The sequence below is a fragment of the Salvelinus alpinus genome, chromosome 29 (genome assembly GCF_045679555.1).
Source record: "Salvelinus alpinus chromosome 29, SLU_Salpinus.1, whole genome shotgun sequence".
Taxonomy (NCBI): Eukaryota; Metazoa; Chordata; class Actinopteri; order Salmoniformes; family Salmonidae; genus Salvelinus; species Salvelinus alpinus.
This window is the reverse complement of record NC_092114.1, coordinates 4,894,759-4,916,787: the sequence shown is the minus strand read 5'-3', so window position 1 is coordinate 4,916,787 and position 22,029 is coordinate 4,894,759. Positions and strand designations below refer to the sequence as shown.

At 47.9% G+C, this 22,029-nt stretch overlaps 1 protein-coding gene across 2 annotated transcripts in view; it reads left to right on the top strand.

The window, feature by feature from the left end:
- Window positions 1–21,017, top strand: part of rnf19a (ring finger protein 19A, RBR E3 ubiquitin protein ligase) — an 81,182-nt gene extending 60,165 nt beyond the window's left edge. The window contains exons 6-11 of one of the 2 annotated variants that reach the window (XR_011671606.1): window positions 4,272–4,386; window positions 4,595–4,756; window positions 7,568–7,781; window positions 9,939–10,079; window positions 10,230–12,633; window positions 12,668–21,017. Coding sequence is in view for 1 of the 2 variants with exons in the window: in XM_071373808.1 (XP_071229909.1) it covers window positions 4,272–4,386; window positions 4,595–4,756; window positions 7,568–7,781; window positions 9,939–10,079; window positions 10,230–10,995 (1,398 nt within the window). In the remaining variant the exon portion in view is untranslated. Of the gene's footprint in view, window positions 1–4,271; window positions 4,387–4,594; window positions 4,757–7,567; window positions 7,782–9,938; window positions 10,080–10,229 lie in introns of both variants that reach the window. The other variant, XM_071373808.1, reaches the window with a different exon arrangement.
- Window positions 21,018–22,029: the final 1,012 nt, after the last annotated feature.

Here is a 22,029-nt window from a genome sequence, read left to right as displayed (position 1 = left end):
GGTGTAGTAGCACATTGAAAAGAGAGAGGTGTAGTAGCACATTGAAAAGAGAGAGGTGTAGTAGCACATTGAAAAGAGAGAGGTGTAGTAGCACATTGAAAAGAGAGAGGTGTAGTAGCACATTGAAAAGAGAGAGGTGTAGTAGCACATTGAAAACAGAAGGAGACAGGGAGGTGTAGTAGCACATTGAAAACAGAGGGAAACAGGGAGGTGTAGTAGCACATTGAAAACAGGGAGGTGTAGTAGCACATTGAAAACAGGGAGGTGTAGTAGCACATTGAAAACAGGGAGGTGTAGTAGCACATTGAAAACAGGGAGGTGTAGTAGCACATTGAAAACAGGGAGGTGTAGTAGCACATTGAAAACAGAAGGAGACAGGGAGGTGTAGTAGCACATTGAAAACAGGGAGGTGTAGTAGCACATTGAAAACAGAGGGAGACAGGGAGGTGTAGTAGCACATTGAAAACAGAAGGAGACAGGGAGGTGTAGTAGCACATTGAAAACAGAGGGAAACAGGGAGGTGTAGTAGCACATTGAAAACAGGGAGGTGTAGTAGCACATTGAAAACAGGGAGGTGTAGTAGCACATTGAAAACAGGGAGGTATAGTAGCACATTGAAAACAGGGAGGTGTAGTAGCACATTGAAAACAGAAGGAGACAGGGAGGTGTAGTAGCACATTGAAAACAGAGGGAGACAGGGAGGTGTAGTAGCACATTGAAAACAGAAGGAGACAGGGAGGTGTAGTAGCACATTGAAAACAGAGGGAAACAGGAAGGTGTAGTAGCACATTGAAAACAGGGAGGTGTAGTAGCACATTGAAAACAGAGGGAAACAGGGAGGTGTAGGGAAGGCTACCTGAAAAGTTTGACCCAAGTTAAACAATTTAAAGGCTACCAAATACTAATTGAGTGTTTTGTAAACTTCTGACCCACTGGGAATGTGATGAAAGAAATGAAAGCTGAAATAAATCATTCTCTCTACTATTATTCTGACATTTCACATTCTTAAAATAAAGTGGTGATCCTAACTGATCTAAGACAGGGAATTTTTACTAGGAATAAATATCAGGAATTGTGAAAAACTGAGTTGAAATATATTTGGCTAAAGTGTATGTAAACATTATTGAAGTGACTCGTGATCCATTTATTAAAGTGGCCAATGATTTCAAGTCTGTATGTAGACAGCAGCCTCTCTGTGTTAGTGACGGCTGTTTAACAGTCTGATGGCCTTGAGATAGAAGCTATTTTTCAGTCTCTCGGTCCCTGCTTTGATGCACCTGCACTGACCTCGCCTTCTGGATGATAGCGGGGTGAACAGGCAGTGTTCACTGGTGGTTGTTGTCCTTGATTATCTTTTTGGCCTTCCTGTGACATCATGTGCTGTAGGTGTCCTGGAGGGCAAGTAGTTTGCCCCCGGTGATGCGTTGTGCAGACTGCACCACCCTCTGGAGAACCCTGCGGTTGTGGGCGGTGCAGTTGCCGTACCAGGCGGTGATACAACCCGACAGGATGCTCTCAATTGTGCATCTGTTAAAGTTTGTGAGGGTTTTAGATGACACGCCACATTTCTTCAGCCTCCTGTGGTTGAAGAGGTGCTGCTGCGCCTTCTTCACCACACTGTCTGTGTGGGTGGACCATTTCAGTTTGTCCGTGATGTGTACGCCGAGGAACTGTCAAACTTTCCACCTTCTCCACTGCTGTCCCGTCGATATGGATAGGGGGCGTGCTCCCTCTGCTGTTTCCTGAAGTCCACAATCGTCTCCTTTCTTTTGTTGACGTTGGGTGAGAGGTTGTTTTCCTGACACCACACTCCGAGTGCCCTCACCTCTTCCCTGTAGGCTTTCTTAACGTTGTTGGTAATCAAGCCCACTACTGTTGTGTCGTCTGCAAACTTGATGATTGAGTTGGAGGCGTGCATGGCCACGCAGTCATGGGTGAACAGGGAGTACAGGAAGGGGCTGAGCACGCACCCTTGTGGGGCCCCAGTGTTGAGGATCATCGAAGTGGAGATGTTGTTTCCTACCTTCACCACCTAGTGCCTAGTGATTTAACAGCTGTTTCCTACTGTAAGGCAGTGGGCTGCCTAGTGATTAACAGCTGTTTCCTACTGTAAGGCAGTGGGCTGCCTAGTGATTAACAGCTGTTTCCTACTGTAAGGCAGTGGGCTGCCTAGTGATTTAACAACTGTTTCCTACTGTAAGGCAGTGGGCTGCCTAGTGATTGATAACAGCTGTTTCCTACTGTAAGGCAGTGGGCTGCCTAGTGATCGATAACAGCTGTTTCCTACTGTAAGGCAGTGGGCTGCCTAGTGATCGATAACAGCTGTTTCCTACTGTAAGGCAGTGGGCTGCCTAGTGATCGATAACAGCTGTTTCCTACTGTAAGGCAGTGGGCTGCCTAGTGATCGATAACAGCTGTTTCCTACTGTAAGGCAGTGGGCTGCCTAGTGATCGATAACAGCTGTTTCCTACTGTAAGGCAGTGGGCTGCCTAGTGATTTAACAACTGTTTCCTACTGTAAGGCAGTGGGCTGCCTAGTGATCGATAACAGCTGTTTCCTACTGTAAGGCAGTGGGCTGCCTAGTGATTTAACAGCTGTTTCCTACTGTAAGGCAGTGGGCTGCCTAGTGATTAACAGCTGTTTCCTACTGTAAGGCAGTGGGCTGCCTAGTGATTTAACAACTGTTTCCTACTGTAAGGCAGTGGGCTGCCTAGTGATTGATAACAGCTGTTTCCTACTGTAAGGCAGTGGGCTGCCTAGTGATCGATAACAGCTGTTTCCTACTGTAAGGCAGTGGGCTGCCTAGTGATCGATAACAGCTGTTTCCTACTGTAAGGCAGTGGGCTGCCTAGTGATCGATAACAGCTGTTTCCTACTGTAAGGCAGTGGGCTGCCTAGTGATCGATAACAGCTGTTTCCTACTGTAAGGCAGTGGGCTGCCTAGTGATTTAACAACTGTTTCCTACTGTAAGGCAGTGGGCTGCCTAGTGATTTAACAACTGTTTCCTACTGTAAGGCAGTGGGCTGCCTAGTGATCGATAACAGCTGTTTCCTACTGTAAGGCAGTGGGCTGCCTAGTGATTAACAGCTGTTTCCTACTGTAAGGCAGTGGGCTGCCTAGTGATTTGTAACATTGTAACTCTCCGATGTGAATAATTGGCAACAATGTTTCGTTTCCAAGTGCTACTGAATAAGTTCAACTGAAATGCTACAGCTGCACATTACTTACAGTAATCTATCAATCCACTCAATGTTAATACTATATACATGACACGTGTTGATTGTCCAGGGAGGCAGCAGAACTGCCAACACAATTTGCCTCTAATTTACTTGCGTTTGCGGTGGAACTTGGTCTGCTCGAAGTGAGCAGCTGCTCTTGGGAAGTCAAAAATGTCCCAACTCCTTGGAGCAACTTGATGCTCGCCAGCCACGCTACGTTGTCCTCAAGAAGGAGTGATCTGGAGGCAGTCTTTACTCTGTTAGGGTGAAGAATCCCCTCTCGGAGGGCACACTGGAAACGGATAATCAGCACCGTCAGTAGGGGTACATTTAGCTGAAGTCCTTTGAGGACCTCCCCTCTTCTGCGTGAGGACAAATAGAAGCACACACCTGCAGATTGACCCTATGAAGAATATCGTCCACTGCTATTTTAACAATGAATAAAAAGCCTTATTTTGCATTGGATGTCTTTTATCTGACAGTTTGGCTGGCAACCATTTTGTATTTATTGTTAAAAACAGCATTTACCAGCTAACGGAACCCTGCAGCAAACATGGATGCATGACATGTTGGCAACACATGATTACATAGAATAACGATCCACTGTAACTTGAGCTGAGCTCTAGTTGGAAGTAGGAACTTAGTTTATCATTAAGATCAGGGTCATCCTTAGAGGCTTTAGGGGTTGGTTTGGATGGGTTTGGTTTATCTATCTGGGGGCTGCCGCAGTCCGTAATCCCCCCCGTGTTAAAGTCTGTGACGTCCCTGTTACTGACGTATCCCCCCCCCCCCTTCTTCCTCCTCTATCCCTTTCCTCCCCTCTCCTCCCCCAATTCCTTCCTCTCCTCTAAATTCTTCTTCTCTCCTCCTTTACCCTCACCACCTCCTCCCTCTCCTCCTCTTCTCGTCATCCATCTCCTTCCTCTTCATCCCTCTCCTCCTCCCTCTCCTCCACTTCCCCCCTCTCTACTTTCTCTTCTTCCTCCAACTCGTCTCCTCTTCCTCCTCCCTATTCCTCCTCCCTCTCCTCTCCCTCCTCCCTCTCCTCTCAGATTCACAATCGCTATGAAGGTAAGGACATCTCCAAACACAAGAGGAACTTGGTGATAGCAGGTGGCGTGACCTTATCAGTCATTGTCTCCCCCGTGGTGGCAGCAGTTACTGTTGGTAAGTCCCTCGCCCTAGTGCTCTTATCATATCTAGAGGTTAGTTGAGTTAAAATGTTAACGGGTCTCTGTACAACAAGACAAGCCATCTTCAATATCCTCTGTCATTCCCAGGGGAATGTTGTATGATGTTCGTCTTTAGTACGGCGTTCAGATCCACCATTAGCAGCGGGTTGTGTGGTTTTCTGATTGTGTGTATCTGTCTCCAGGTATCGGAGTACCCATCATGCTGGCGTACGTCTATGGGGTGGTGCCCATCTCTCTGTGTCGCAGCGGTGGGTGTGGCGTCTCCGCCGGTAACGGGAAAGGGGTCCGCATCGAGTTTGATGACGAGAATGAGATGAACGTCGGAAGTGCAGCGGCTGCAACTGGTGAGTTACCACGACCACCGCTCATCACCACTCACCACTCACCACCGCTCATCACCACTCACCACTCACCACCACCACTCACCACCACCGCTCACCACCACCACCACCACCACCACTCACCACCACCACCACTCACCACTCACCACTCACCACCACTCACCACTCACCACCACCACTCACCACCACTCACCACCACCACCACTCACCACCACTCACCACCACCACTCACCACCACTCACCACCACCACCACTCACCACCACCACCACTCCTCACCACCACTCCTCACCACCACTCCTCACCACCACTCCTCACCACCACTCCTCACCACCACCACTACCACTCACCACCACCACTCACCACCACCACTCACCACCACCACTCACCACCACCACCACTCACCACCACCACCACTCACCACCACCACCACTCACCACCACCACCACCACCACCACCACCACCACTCACCACCACCACCACCACTCACCACCACCACTCACCACCACCACTCACCACCACCACCACTCACCACCACTCACCACCACTCACCACCACCACCACCACTCACCACCACCACTCACCACCACCACTCACCACCACTCACCACCACTCACCACCACCACTCACCACCACTCACCACCACCACTCACCACCACCACTCACCACCACCACCCACCACCACCACCACTCACCACCACCACCACTCACCACCACCACCACTCACCACCACCACTCACCACCACCCCTCACCACCACCACTCACCACCACCACTCACCACCACCACTCACCACCACCACTCACCACCACCACTCACCACCACCACTCACCACCACCACTCACCACCACCACTCACCACTCACCACCACCACTCACCACCACCACCACCACTCATCACCACTCACCACCACCACTCATCACCACTCACCACCACCACCGCTCACCTTCTCCACCACTCACCACCACTCACCTCCACCATCACCACTCACCTCCACCACCACTCACCATCACCACTCACCTCCACCATCACCACTCACCACCACCACTCACCTTCTCCACCACCACTCACCTCCATCACCACCACTCACCTCCACCACCATTCACCTTCTCCACCACCACTCACCTCCACCACCACTCACCTCCATCACCTTCTCCACCACCACCACTCACCACCACCACCACTCACCATCACCACCACTCATCACCACCTCATCACCATCACCACCACTCACCACCACTCATCACCACCTCATCACCTCCACCACCACTCACCTCCATCACCTCCACTCACCTCCATCACCTTCTCCACCACTCACCACCACCACCACTCACCACCACCACCACCACCACTCACCACCACCACCACCCACCACCACTCACCACCACCACTCACCACCACTCACCACCACCACCACCACTCACCACCACCACCACTCACCACCACTCCTCACCACCACTCCTCACCACCACTCCTCACCACCACTCCTCACCACCACTCCTCACCACCACTCCTCACCACCACTCCTCACCACCACTCACCACCACCACCACTCACCACCACTCACCACCACCACCACTCACCACCACCACCACTCACCACCACCACTCACCACCACCCCTCACCACCACCCCTCACCACCACCCCTCACCACCACCACTCACCACCACCACTCACCACCACCACTCACCACCACTCACCACCACCACCACCACTCACCACCACCACCACTCACCACCACCACTCACCACCACCACTCACCACCACCACTCATCACCACTCACCACCACTCACCACCACCACTCATCACCACTCACCACCACCACCGCTCACCTTCTCCACCACTCACCACCACTCACCTCCACCACCACCACTCACCTCCACCACCACCACTCACCTCCACCACCACCACTCACCTTCTCCACCACTCACCATCACCACTCACCATCACCACTCACCTCCACCATCACCACTCACCACCACCACTCACCTTCTCCACCACCACTCACCTCCATCACCACCACTCACCTCCACCACCATTCACCTTCTCCACCACCACTCACCTCCACCACCACTCACCTCCATCACCTTCTCCACCACCACCACTCACCACCACCACTCACCTCCATCACCTTCTCCACCACCACCACTCACCACCACCACCACTCACCATCACCACCACTCATCACCACCTCATCACCATCACCACCACTCACCACCACTCATCACCACCTCATCACCTCCACCACCACTCACCTCCATCACCTCCACTCACCTCCATCACCTTCTCCACCACTCACCACCACCACCACTCACCACTCACCACCACCACCACTCACCATCACCACCACTCATCACCACCTCATCACCTCCACCACCACTCACCTCCATCACCTCCACTCACCTCCATCACCTTCTCCACCACTCACCACCACCACCACTCACCACCACCACCACTCACCATCACCACCACCTCATCACCACCACCACCACTCACCACCACCACCACTCATCACCACCTCATCACCATCACCACCACTCTCTTGGGCCCTGTTCAAGGCTGCATGGTTCGACCAGGCTGGTCTATATAATCATCTATCCTGGGGCCTGTTCAGTAGACACACATTGCAGATAAAAAATAAAATGAATAGAGCAGACGTAATCTCTTATTACATGTCAGAGAGAGAAATATGTTACTGAGAACAAACATTCTCAGTAACATTATCCACAATGTTGTGTCCTGCTGAACATGGCCCTGTTCTCCTGTGTTCTGTGGCTCAGGTCCTGAAGTGACATGTGTTATATTATTCTCCTCAGACGCCACGTCGGTGGCAGAGACCAGACACAACCCCAGCATCGGAGAGGGCAGCGTGGGGGGCATGACAGGCAGTCTGAGTGCCAGCGGGAGCCACATGGACCGGATGGGCGCCATGAGGGACAACCTGAGTGAAAACGCCTCTACCATGGCCCTGGCTGGGGCCAGCATCACCGGATCTCTGTCTGGCAGCGCCATGGTCAACTGTTATAACAGGTCAGTACTGAGGCCAGCATCACCGGATCTCAGTCTGGCAGCGCCATGGTCAACTGTTATAACAGGTCAGTACTGGAGCCAGCATCACCGGATCTCAGTCTGGCAGCGCCATGGTCAACTGTTATAACAGGTCAGTACTGGGGCCAGCATCACCGGATCTCAGTCTGGCAGCGCCATGGTCAACTGTTATAACAGGTCAGTACTGGGGCCAGCATCACCGGATCTCTGTCTGGCAGCGCCATGGTCAACTGTTATAACAGGTCAGTACTGGGGCCAGCATCACCGGATCTCTGTCTGGCAGCGCCATGGTCAACTGTTATAACAGGTCAGTACTGGAGCCAGCATCACCGGATCTCTGTCTGGCAGCGCCATGGTCAACTGTTATAACAGGTAGGCTACTAGAGCGGAGAAGCCATAATCCCTTTAACTTACTGTTCGGAATAATTCAGGCTTCTTTAGAAGTCTGTCTTTGATTTCATAGGAAGTTATGGTCCTTTAGGTATACAGTGCATTCTTAAAGTATTCCGACCCCTTGATCTTCTTCCACATTTTGTTACAGCCTTATTCTAAAATGGATTAAATACTTCTTCCCCACAACACTGTATATATCTGTCCTTCCTCCCCACAACACTGTATATATCTGTCCTTCCTCCCCACAACACTGTATATATCTGTCCTTCCTCCCCACAACACTGTATATATCTGTCCTTCCTCCTCACAACACTGTATATATCTGTCCTTCCTCCCCACAACACGGTATATATCTGTCCTTCCTCCTCACAACACTGTATATATCTGTCCTTCCTCCCCACAACACTGTATAATATATCTGTCCTTCCTCCCCACAACACTGTATATATCTGTCCTTCCTCCCCACAACACTGTATATATCTGTCCGTCCTCCCCACAACACTGTATATATCTGTCCTTCTTCCTCACAACACTGTATATATCTGTCCTTCCTCCCCACAACACTGTATATATCTGTCCTTCCTCCCCACAACACTGTATATATCTGTCCTTCCTCCCCACAACACTGTATATATCTGTCCTTCTTCCCCACAACACTGTATATATCTGTCCGTCCTCCCCACAACACTGTATATATCTGTCCTTCCTCCCCACAACACTGTATATATCTGTCCTTCTTCCTCACAACACTGTATATATCTGTCCTTCTTCCTCACAACACTGTATATATCTGTCCTTCTTCCCCACAACACTGTATATATCTGTCCGTCCTCCCCACAACACTGTATATATCTGTCCTTCTTCCTCACAACACTGTATATATCTGTCCTTCTTCCCAACAACACTGTATATATCTGTCCGTCCTCCCCACAACACTGTATATATCTGTCATTCTTCCTCACAACACTGTATATATCTGTCCTTCCTCCCCACAACACTGTATATATCTGTCCTTCCTCCCCACAACACTGTAAATATCTGTCCTTCCTCCCCACAACACTGTATATATCTGTCCTTCCTCCTCTCAACACTGTATATATCTGTCCTTCCTCCCCACAACACTGTATATATCTGTCCTTCCTCCCCACAACACTGTATATATCTTTCCTTCCTCCCCACAACACTGTATATATCTGTCCTTCCTCCCCACAACACTGTATATATCTGTCCTTCCTCCCCACAACACTGTAAATATCTGTCCTTCCTTCCCACAACACTGTATATATCTGTCCTTCCTCCCCACAACACGGTATATATCTGTCCTTCCTCCTCACAACACTGTATATATCTGTCCTTCCTCCCCACAACACTGTATGTATCTGTCCTTCCTCCCCACAACACTGTATGTATCTGTCCTTCCTCCCCACAACACTGTATGTATCTGTCCTTCCTCCCCACAACACTGTATATATCTGTCCTTCCTCCCCACAACACTGTATATATCTGTCCTTCCTCCCCACAACACTGTATATATCTGTCCTTCCTCCCCACAACACTGTATATATCTGTTCTTATTCCCCACAACACTGTATATATCTGTCCTTCCTCCCCACAACACTGTATATATCTGTCCTTCCTCCCCACAACACTGTATATATCTGTCCTTCTTCCCCACAACACTGTATATATCTGTCCTTCTTCCCCACAACACTGTATATTCTGATGTGTATCTCCTTCTCTACCCAGGTTGGAGGTACAGGCTGACGTTCAGAAGGAGCAGGGTAGTCTGAGTGGGGAGTCGGCCAACGTCAGCTTGGGGACAATCAGTGACAACACTAGCACCAAAGCAATGGCTGGATCCATTCTCAACTACATGCCTCTGGACAGGTCAGCACCCTCCGCAGCATTGGTTCAGTTGTGGAAGTTGACATTGTTGTCGTCTTCACCACTAGATGGTTTTGCATGGTCACCAAATACTACTGTCCCTGTATGATCACCAATAATAACCTGTAGCATGTCTTGTTGTCATGGTTACAGAGAGGGTAGTCTGGAGGTGGACATGGAGGGGAAGCAGGAGAAGAAGCTCCATCACCATAGCAACAGCAGCAGCCTGGACGACGCCAGCGGCGAGGGGAGAGGGGTGGGGGTGTGTCCCTCCGGCTGCCCCCATGAGTCTCGCTCCTCCAAATGGGTGAAGGACCCCTCTTCCTCGGGGGGCAAGAAGAGCAAGGGCAAGCTGAGGACTAAGAAGAGCAGCGGAGGAACTAAGATCCAGGAGACCCGTGAGGACATGGATGCTCAGCTCCTTGAGCAGCGAAGCACTAACTCCTCAGAGTTCGACTCCCCCTCCCTCAGCGGCTCCCTGCCCTCCGTAGCAGACTCCCACTGCAGCCACTTATCAGAGTTCAGCTGCTCTGATCCTGAGACCTCCAGACCTCCTCTCACTCCCTGCTGCATTGACCTCCACCCCCAGCGCCCCCTCACCTCCCTGGGAACAGACCTGGTCACCGTCACCCCCCTGCCGGAGGTGGAGAACGACCATCTGGAGAACTGTCCCGCTGCATCCCATTCCTCCTCCCCTTCCTCCTCGGCCCCCGTCTACACAGAAGGAGGGTTAGGAGGTATGCTCCTCTACATCGCCGAGGAGAGCTTAGGGCTGATGAGGACGACGCAGGAGGAGCTGGACTCCCTCGCGGTGGAGGAGGTCCTGAAGGAGACCAATAACAACATGTTGGATGGAGGTGTCATCTCCCAGCAGCCTTCCAGCCCTGTGAGGAGTGGCTGCATTCAGACTGAGATATAAACTCTCCTGGCTGGCTGACTGGCTGGCTGACTGGCTGACTGACTGGCTGGCTGACTGACTGGCTGGCTGGCTGACTGGCTGACTGGCTGGCTGACTGGCTGGCTGGCTGGCTGGCTGGCTGGCTGGCTGACTCCAGGGCTACTACTACAGACTGACCTAATGTTTATGCCAGCTTTTTTCACAGCTAACCTGAAATCCACTTCTGTCTCTGAGTGGTGCAAGTTCGCTGTACGGAAGAGTAGAGAGAAGGACAGCAGAGGAGGAGAGATTGTGTTTTATCCATGTCTGCTAATATGGAAGATACAATGTGATACAGGTGGATGAATAAGGTAGACTGGGTAGTGATACAGGTGGATGAATAAGGTAGTGATACAGGTGGATGAATAAGGTAGTGATACAGGTGGATGAATAAGGTAGTGATACAGGTGGATGAATAAGGTAGACTGGGTAGTGATACAGGTGGATGAATAAGGTAGACTGGGTGGTGATACAGGTGGATGAATAAGGTAGTGATACAGGTGGATGAATAAGGGAGACTGGATAGTGATACAGGTGGATGAATAAGGTAGACTGGGTGGTGATACAGGTGGATGAATAAGGTAGTGATACAGGTGGATGAATAAGGTAGACTGGGTAGTGATACAGGTGGATGAATAAGGTAGACTGGGTCGTGATACAGGTAGACTGGGTAGTGATACAGGTGGACGAATAAGGTAGACTGGATAGTGATACAGGTGGATGAATAAGGTAGTGATACAGGTGGATGAATAAGGTAGACTGGGTAGTGATACAGGTGGATGAATAAGGTAGTGATACAGGTGGATGAATAAGGTAGTGATACAGGTGGATGAATAAGGTAGACTGGATAGTGATACAGGTGGATGAATAAGGTAGACTGGATAGTGATACAGGTGGATGAATAAGGTAGACTGGGTAGTGATACAGGTGGATGAATAAGGTAGACTGGGTAGTGATACAAGGTAGACTGGGTAGTGTTACAGGTGGATGAATAAGGTAGACTGGGTAGTGATACAAGGTAGACTGGGTAGTGATACAGGTGGATGAATAGTGATACAGGTGGATGAATAAGGTAGTGATACAGGTGGATGAATAAGGTAGACTGGGTAGTGATACAGGTGGATGAATAAGGTAGTGATACAGGTGGATGAATAAGGTAGTGATACAGGTGGATGAATAAGGTAGTGATACAGGTGGATGAATAAGGTAGACTGGGTAGTGATACAGGTGGATGAATAAGGTAGACTGGATAGTGATACAGGTGGATGAATAAGGTAGACTGGGTGGTGATACAGGTGGATGAATAAGGTAGTGATACAGGTGGATGAATAAGGGAGACTGGATAGTGATACAGGTGGATGAATAAGGTAGACTGGGTGGTGATACAGGTGGATGAATAAGGTAGTGATACAGGTGGATGAATAAGGTAGACTGGGTAGTGATACAGGTGGATGAATAAGGTAGACTGGGTCGTGATACAGGTAGACTGGGTAGTGATACAGGTGGACGAATAAGGTAGACTGGATAGTGATACAGGTGGATGAATAAGGTAGTGATACAGGTGGATGAATAAGGTAGACTGGGTAGTGATACAGGTGGATGAATAAGGTAGTGATACAGGTGCATGAATACGGTAGACTGGGTAGTGTTACAGGTGGATGAATAAGGTAGTGATACAGGTGGATGAATAAGGTAGTGATACAGGTGGATGAATAAGGTAGACTGGATAGTGATACAGGTGGATGAATAAGGTAGACTGGATAGTGATACAGGTGGATGAATAAGGTAGACTGGGTAGTGATACAGGTGGATGAATAAGGTAGACTGGGTAGTGATACAAGGTAGACTGGGTAGTGTTACAGGTGGATGAATAAGGTAGACTGGGTAGTGATACAAGGTAGACTGGGTAGTGATACAGGTGGATGAATAGTGATACAGGTGGATGAATAAGGTAGTGATACAGGTGGATGAATAAGGTAGACTGGGTAGTGATACAGGTGGATGAATAACATAGGGAGGGAGAACGCTGTCCTAATGGTTTTAGGGTTTTATTCTTATAGAAGAGAAGTTGGCAGTCTTGATTATATCTCATGTCCAGAGGGTTCTTGGTCGGTGGTAACATTTAGATGGACAAAGGCCCATGGAAGGTTACAGTTAAATGTACGAGGACAGAGGACGAGGCGTATGGCGCTGATGTAGCAGTGTTCTATAGCGGCCTTCACATGGGGGACAGAGTCTCTAGAAGTCCACAAGACTGTGTCCATCCAGGAAGCCTCTATGGATCAGACCCAAAACAAACCCCATCTCAGGTGGATTCCTATTCACCATGTACTGGGTTACTAGATCAGTAGGGTTCCATTTGACACGCAGGCTTCTACATAGTAGTAATGATATTTCTGTGGTAGTCAGTCAGCCAGTCAGCCAGTCAGCCAGCCAGTCAGCCGCATCACACCGCAGCGTAAAGGATTGTCAAGCTTCAATTATAATATAAACCGGTCAATGAAAAGATCAAACTGACCTAAGAGGGACCAGTCAATAAGTCATTTTTATTTTCCGTGATGATTCTATAAAAAATGAATATTAGTTTTAAGATGAATTTTGTTCTGTAGTTTAGTATTTTCCATGTTGAGCCCTGTGCTGGGTCAGATCCTGTGTTAGGGGAGGCCAAGGGGGGGGGTTGGGGTGAGCAGAGGGAAGAAAGAGTCAAACAATTTAACCCTTTGTCTTCTTAAACAACACAGATTTGAACTGTCAGGATTGGATTTACAATATCAGTAAACATAAAGAACCGGGCCTCAGTTGAGCCGGATCATCAGCAGGATGAAAACAGTGATGGTTTGGTATAAAGGGAACGATAAGAGGTTGAGTCTCTATTCATTCTGTTATAAATGTAGATCACTTCTAATTAAAAGGCTATGGTGATTTGAAGCCTGAGTTGATGATCTGTGCTGTCTTCACCTCGTAGGTCACCAGTTGGAGTGGACAAGCCAGGCTAACGGTGATGTTTTCAGGCCGTTTCAAAACCATGCAAATTAGGATTTTTCTACCTACGTTGCCTTTTGAAAAAGCTGCTTCTGTCTGTTTGCACCTCATCCTGTCTCTTCAAAAGATACACGACTGTGTCCCATTCCCTGTGTAGTGCACTACTAGGGGCCCTGGTCACTATATAGGGAATAGGGTGCCATTTGAGACGCTACCCAAGGAAATGTAGAATGTCTAAGTGTTGTTATCGCTACAGATCCCGTCTAACCATCCCGTTTAACAAGTCAAGATGCTAACCATCCCGTCAGCATTGTGTTTAACAAGTCAAGATGCTAACCATCCCGTCAGCATTGTGTTTAACAAGTCAAGATGCTAACCATCCCGTCAGCATTGTGTTTAACAAGTCAAGATGCTAACATCCGTTTAACAAGTCAAGATGCTAACCATCCCATCAGCATTGTGTTTAACAAGTCAAGATGCTAACCATCCCGTTTAACGAGTCAAGATGCTAACCATCCCGTTTAACGAGTCAAGATGCTAACCATCCCGTTTAACGAGTCAAGATGCTAACCATCCCGTTTAACGAGTCAAGATGCTAACCATCCCGTTTAACGAGTCAAGATGCTAACCATCCCGTTTAACGAGTCAAGATGCTAACCATCCCGTTTAACGAGTCAAGATGCTAACCATCCCGTTTAACGAGTCAAGATGCTAACCATCCCGTTTAACGAGTCAAGATGCTAACCATCCCGTTTAACGAGTCAAGATGCTAACCATCCCGTTTAACGAGTCAAGATGCTAACCATCCCGTCAGCATTGTGTTTAACAAGTCAAGAGATGCTAATGGACACACCAATCTGGTAACCACCTAGCCTACCAAAGACAGAACAGGCTACTGTGGCTGAACCCTCACTCCTGAGGACCCTGGATGAGGGGTGTAGTGTTGCTCTGCGGAGCGAGGCGGTGTCCAATGGAGCCCTATTCCCTATATAGTGTAGCATTTAAGACCAACGTTCTGCCATGATCTGATTTTAATGAGGAACACCTATAGCTTAGCGGTCCATGATCTGATTTAATGAGGAACACCTATAGCTTAGCGGTCCATGATCTGATTTAATGAGGAACACCTATAGCTTAGCGGTCCATGATCTGATTTAATGAGGAACACCTATAGCTTAGCGGTCCATGATCTGATTTAATGAGGAACACCTATAGCTTAGCGTTTATTTGAAGGATTTTGGGGGGAAACGCTTCAGCTGTTACCTTCCACTTCTTCACTGTGACAACAGTCTTGGGGACAGTCAACACTGTGACAACAGTCTTGGGGACAGTCAACACTGTGACAACAGTCTTGGGGACAGTCAACACTGTGACAACAGTCTTGGGGACAGTCAACACTGTGACAACAGTCTTGGGGACAGTCAACACTGTGACAACAGTCTTGGGGACAGTCAACACTGTGACAACAGTCTTGGGGACAGTCAACACTGTGACAACAGTCTTGGGGACAGTCAACAAGAATGAGACGACGTCTTCGGGGGGGGGGCTATTTTTTGGCGTGTTGGTACATGTTAAAACAAAACGATTAATCTCTGAACATAGAAAGCAGAACCCGTTAGGGTTGAGGCTACGTACCTGCGATTCTCAGAGCGCATGGATGGGTGCTCTGAACCAGGGATATTCAACTCTTACCCTACGAGGTCTGTAGCCCGCTGGTTTCCTGTTCTACCTGATAATTAATTGCACCCATCTGGTGTCCCAGGTCTAAATCAGTCCCTGATTAGAGAGGAATGGGGGGGACTGGCTTGTCGGTCCAGAGTTAAATTGTAGGCCTCTAAACTAAAGGTTGACCCTGACCTGTTCATTTATCTGCTGTTGTGGTGCTGCGCAACTATCAGTCTGGATTGATAACGTGATTCTGTATGATACTTTGAAGACTAGTGCCAGGCCTCATGTCTAATTTGTGTAGAGGAGATTATGGTATTTCTAGTGCTAGAGGCGTCACTACAGACCCTGGTTCAGCGGTCTAAGGCACTGCATCTCAGTGCTCGAGGCGTCACTACAGACCCTGGTTCGATTCCAGGCTGTATCACAACCGCCCGTGATTGGGAGTCCCATAGGGCGGCGCACAATTGGCCCAGCGTCGTTAGGGTTTGGCCGGGGTGGGCTGTCATTGTAAATAAGAATTTGTTCATAACTGACTTGCCTAATTAAATAAAAACTGTACACTTACGTTACAATTATATCTGAAAAATCTAATAGTTTTTTTGCATGACTGATTGTGGAGGATGTCTTCATTGATCATAGGATTTCTGTCCGTTTAGTTGGGTAATATAAGTGTATTGCCTAATGTGAACTGTAATTTACAGTAACATAACTCATGACTTCTAAGGGCGATATGAAACACATCTTGCATTGTTTGCTATCGGTTTAACTGGTAGTTAAACCTAATACAGTGAAAATATATTATGTGTTGGTGATTAAACCAATGTTCATTACATTTCACATGAATGGTTCTGTGGGGAGATGTTTACAATCCAAATGAATGCACAATGACAGGTTTTGAATGAAAGACTGGCTGCATTACAAATGTGACCAGTTTGGAGTTTAGATTTTTTTTTTTATAACGTGGCAACAGTGCCCCCTAATGGTTCACAAGATACATGACTCAATACAGGTCCTCGTGTAAAATACTCTGCAGTCGTTTATAATACACTCACAAGGATGTTATTTCTCTGAGGCTCAGATTACACTTTCCAAATATCTGGTTCAACAAGGCACCACATCTCTCCCACATTGCCTCTCTAATAATCTGCAGTTAGTGGAAAGAAATCAAATACTTCTGCAAGAAAACTAGCAGCTTCTAAGGTTTAGTTTGCATCCCAAATGGCACCCTATTCCCTATATAGTGCACTACTTTAGACCAGAGCCCTATAGAACCCTATCCCCTATATAGTGCACTACATTTGATTAAAGCCCTATGGACCCTGGTCAATTGTGCACTTTATGGAGTCTGACCTCCATTCTCTACAGTGTGTTGCTGCAGGGAGTCTGAGCACGCCAAGGTAAAGAATGAACTAAGTCTCTCTGGATAAGTAAAATGTAAGTGTAAGAAGCTGCATTGCATCTAAAGTCTCTTTCGTCTCCAGAATGGGAAGGAAGCAGCTGCCTGCCGTGAATTACTGAACGCTCCGCTGTTGATGCTCTTTGAAGGCAGATGGCATCAGAACCGGCCAGAGCCCAACATCCAGCATAGTTCATGTCAACTCTGCGGGATGATGAGGCCTAAACAGCCTTCCCTGTCGCCACTCCTAGGTCTTCATCAGTCTTCTGTGGCAGTCTCATCTCTGACTGGTAGAGGGATGACATCACATCAAATCAAACTTTATTTGTCACATGCGCCGAATACAACAAGTGTAGACCTTACCTTGAAATGCTGACTGACAAGCCCTTAAACAACAGTACAGTTCAAGAAGAGTTATTATTTACCAAGTAGACTAAAGTAAAAGATTATAACAAGTAACAACATAACAAAAACGAGGCTATATACAGGGGATACCGGTACGGAGTCAGTGTGGAGGCTATATACAGGGGGTACCGGTACAGAGTCAGTGTGGAGGCTATATACAGGAGGTACAGGTTAGTTAAGGTAAGGGGTGAAGTGACTATGTATAGATAATAAACAGCGAGTAGCAGCAGTGTAAAAACAAAAGGGAGGATGTGTGTCAATGTAAATAGTCCGGTGGCCATTTCATTAATTGTTCAGCAGTCTTATGGTTTGGGGGTAGAAGCTGTTAAGGAGCCTTTTTGTCCTAGACTTGGCACTCCGGTACCACTTACCCTGTGGTAGCAGAGAAAACAGTCTATAACTTGGGTGACTGGAGCCTCTGACAATTTTATGGGTTTTCCTCTGACACCGCCTATTATATAGGTCCTGGATGGCAGGAAGCTTGGCCCCAGTGATGTACACACTACCCTCTGTAGTGCCTTAAGGTCAGATGCCGAGCAGTTGCCATACCAGGTGGTGATGCAACCGGTTAGGATGCTCTCGATGGTGCAGCTGTAGAGCTGTTTGAGCATCTGGGGACCCATGCCAAATGTTTTCAGTCTCCTGAGGGGGAAAGGGTGTTGTCGTGCCCTCTTCACGACTGTCTTGGTGTGTTTGAACCATGATAGTTTGTTGTGGACACAAAGGAACTTGAAACTCTCGACCCGCTCAACTACAGCCCCGTTGATAATGGGGGCCTGTTCGGCCCGCCTTTTCCTGTAGTCCACAATCAGCTCCTTTGTCTTGCTCACATTGTTGGAGAGGTTGTTATCCTGGCACCACACTGCCAGTTCACTGACCACCTCCCTATAAGCTGTCTCATTGTTGTCAGTGATCAGGCCTACCATTGTTGTCGTGTTTGGCCATGGAGTACAGGAGGGGACTAAGCACGCACCCCTGAGGAGGATCAGTGTGGCAGGCGTGTTGTTGCCTACCCTTACCACCTGGGGGTGGCCCGTCAAGAGGTCCAGGATCCAGTTGCAGAGGGAGGTGTTTAGTCTCAGGGTCCTTAGCTTAGTGATGAGCTTCGTGGGCACTATGGTGTTGAACGCTGAGCTGTAGTCAATGAACAGCATTCTCACATAGGTGTTCCTTTTTTTCAGGTGGAAAAGGGACGGGTGGATTGATTGCATCATCTGTGGATCTGTTGGGGCGGTATGCGAATTGGACTGGGTCTAGGGTATCTGGGAGGATGCTGTTGATGTGAGGCTTTCAAAGCACTTCATGGCTACCGATCAATAATCATTTAGGCAGGTTACCTTCGCTTTCTTGGGCACAGGGACTATGGTGGTCTGCTTGAAACATGTTCGTATTACAGACTCAGTCAGAGAGAGGTTAAAAATGTCAGTGAAGACACTTGCCAGTTGGTCAGTGCATGCTTTGAGTACATGTCCTGGTAATCCATCCGGCCCCACGACTTTGAATGTTGACCTGTTTAAATGTCTTGCTCACATCGGTTACCGACAGCGTTGCCATCCAGAACAGCTGATGCTCTCGTGCATGCTTCAGTGTTGCTTACCTTGAAGTTAGCATAAAAGGCATTTGGCTCGTGTCACTGGGCAGCTCGCGTCTGGGTTTCACATCCGACGAGCGTCAGAGCCGGTGTAGTAGGATTAAATCTTATTCCTGTATTGATGCTTTGCTTGTTTGATGGTTCATCTGAGGGCAGAGCGGGATTTCTGATAGGTGTTCGAATTAGTGTCCCACTCCATGAAAGCGGCAGCTCTACCCTTTAGCTCGATGAGGATGTTGCCTGTAATCCATGGCTTCTGGTTGGGATATGTACGTACAGTCACTGTGGGGACGACGTCATCGATGCACTTATTGGGGCGGCAGGTAGCCTAGTGGTTAGAGCGTTGGACTAGTCACCGAAAGGTTGCAAGATGGAATTCTGCCCCTGAACAAGGCAGTTTAACCCACTGTTCCTAGTCTGTCATTGAAAATAAGAATGTGTCCTTAACTGACTTGCCTAGTTAAATAATCACAAAACACAATGGATGTTCACTTGAGTTGCCAATCTGATCTCCCTGGTAAAATATAGTTTCAAGTTGTACAGTATACCATGCGTATCGGGAAAATACATCGTCCAACGAGATGCTTACTAGCAGGTTCCTTCAATTACAATAGGAACATAAGTAAATGGCTCAGTTTAATAGAATAAACATTTTAGCGTAATTATAATATCGGAAGGCACAATTTAGTCCAATATTGGATGGATCCACCATCCACGTGTAAATATTGGACTGTAAATTGTGCAGTGTATTAAGTCTGGTAGCACAGAATAAGTTAGGAAAAAGAAATGGAGGAACTTAAGAAAGATCCAGTGTATTATATTATAAAAATAAAGGGCACTGGATGGAATATGGGGAAAAATATATCAAATTATTTTTCAATCTTCAATATAGAAATGCTACAAATGGAGACACGCATGATATTTTGAAAGAGGAAGTAAAGTACTTTAAGAATATGTTTTCGTTTCAGTCTCAAACGATTAACTGAAACTAATTGTATGGATTTTTTCCCTAATAATAATGTAAAATTAACATTTGTACAGAAGGACTCATGTGAAGGCCAAATTACAGAGGAGGAACTTCTTGATGCAATTAAAGCCTTTCAGTCTGGGAAAACTCCAGGGATGGATGGTGTACCGGTGGAAGTATACTCAGAGGACCATTATTAGCATGTTTTAACCACTCCTATATAAATGGTAGATTATCAAACACGCAACAAGGTCTGATATCATTATTACTGAAACAGGACCCAAGTGGTATATACAGTTGAAGTCAGAAGTTTACATACACCTAAGACAAATACATTTAAACTCAGTTTTTCACAATTCCTGACATTTAATCCTAGTAAAAATGGTCAGTTAGGATCACCACTTTATTTTAAGAATGTGAAATGTCAGAATAATAGTAGAGAGAATGATTTCTTTCAGCTTTTATTTCTTTCATCACATTCCCAGTGGGTCAGAAGTTTACATACACTCAATTAGTATTTGGTAGCATTGCCTTTAAATTGGGTAAAACGTTGGCCTCCCGGGTGGCGCAGTGGTCTAGAGCACTGCATCGCAGTGCTATGCTGCGCCACCAGAGTCTGGGTTCGCGCCCAGGCTCTGTCGCAGCCGGCCGCGACCGGGAGGTCCGTGGGGCGACGCACAATTGGCTTAGCGTCGTCCGGGTTAGGGAGGGTTTGGCCGGTAGGGATATCCTTGTCTCATCGCGCTCCAGCGACTCCTGTGGCGGGCCGGGCGCAGTGCGCGCTAACCGAGGGGGCGGGTGCACGGTGTTTCCTCCGACACATTGGTGCGGCTGGCTTCCGGGTTGGAGGCGCGCTGTGTTAAGAAGCAGTGCGGCTAGGTTGGGTTGTGCTTCGGAGGACGCATGACTTTCGACCTTCGCCTCTCCCGAGCCCGTACGGGAGTTGTAGCGATGAGACAAGATAGTAATTACTAGCGATTGGATACCACGAAAAATTGGGGAGAAAAGGGGATAAAAATTTAAAAAAAAAAAAAAATTGGGTAAAACGTTTTGGGTAGCCTTCCACAAGCTTCCCACAATAAGTTGGGTGAATTTTGACCCATTCCCCCTGACAGAGCTGGTGTAACTGAGTCAGGTTTGTAGGCCTCCTTGCTCGCACACGCTTTTTCAGTTCTGCCTACAAATTTTCTATAGGATTGAGGTCAGGGCTTTGTGATGGCCACTCCAATACCTTGACTTTGTTGTCCTTAAGCCATTTTGCCAAAACTTTGGAACTATGCTTGGGGTCATTGTCCATTTGGAAGACCCATTTGCGGCCAAGCTTTAACTTCCTGACTGATGTCGCTTCAATATATCCATATAAATTGTCCTCATGATGCCATCTATTTTGTGAGGTGCACCAGTCCCTCCTGCAGCAAAGCACCCCCACAACATGATGCTGCCACCCCCGTGCTTCACGGTTTGGATGGTGTTCTTCGGCTTGCAGGCCTCCCCCTTTTTCCTCCAAACATAACGATGGTCATTATGGCCAAACAGTTCTAATTTTGTTTCAGACCAGAGGACATTTCTCCAAAAAGTACGATCTTCGTCCCCATGTGCAGTTGCAACCCGTAGTCTGGCTTTTTTATGGCGGAGTGTCTTCTTCCTTGCTGAGCGGCCTTTCAGGTTATGTCGATATAGAACTAATTTTACTGTGTATATAGATACTTTTGTACCTGTTTCCTCCAGCATCTTCACAAGGTCCTTTGCTGTTGTTCTGGGATTGATTTGCACTTTTTGCACCAAAGTACGTTAATCTCTAGGAGACAGAACGCGTCTCCTTCCTGAGCGGTATGATGGCTGCGTGGTCCCATGGTGTTAATACTGGCGTACTATTGTTTGTACAGATGAACGTGGTACCTTCAGGCATTTGCTCCCAAGGATGAACCAGACTTGTGGCCTACAATTTTTTTTATGAGCTCTTGGCTGATTTAATTTAGATTTTCCCATGATGTCAAGCAGAGGCAC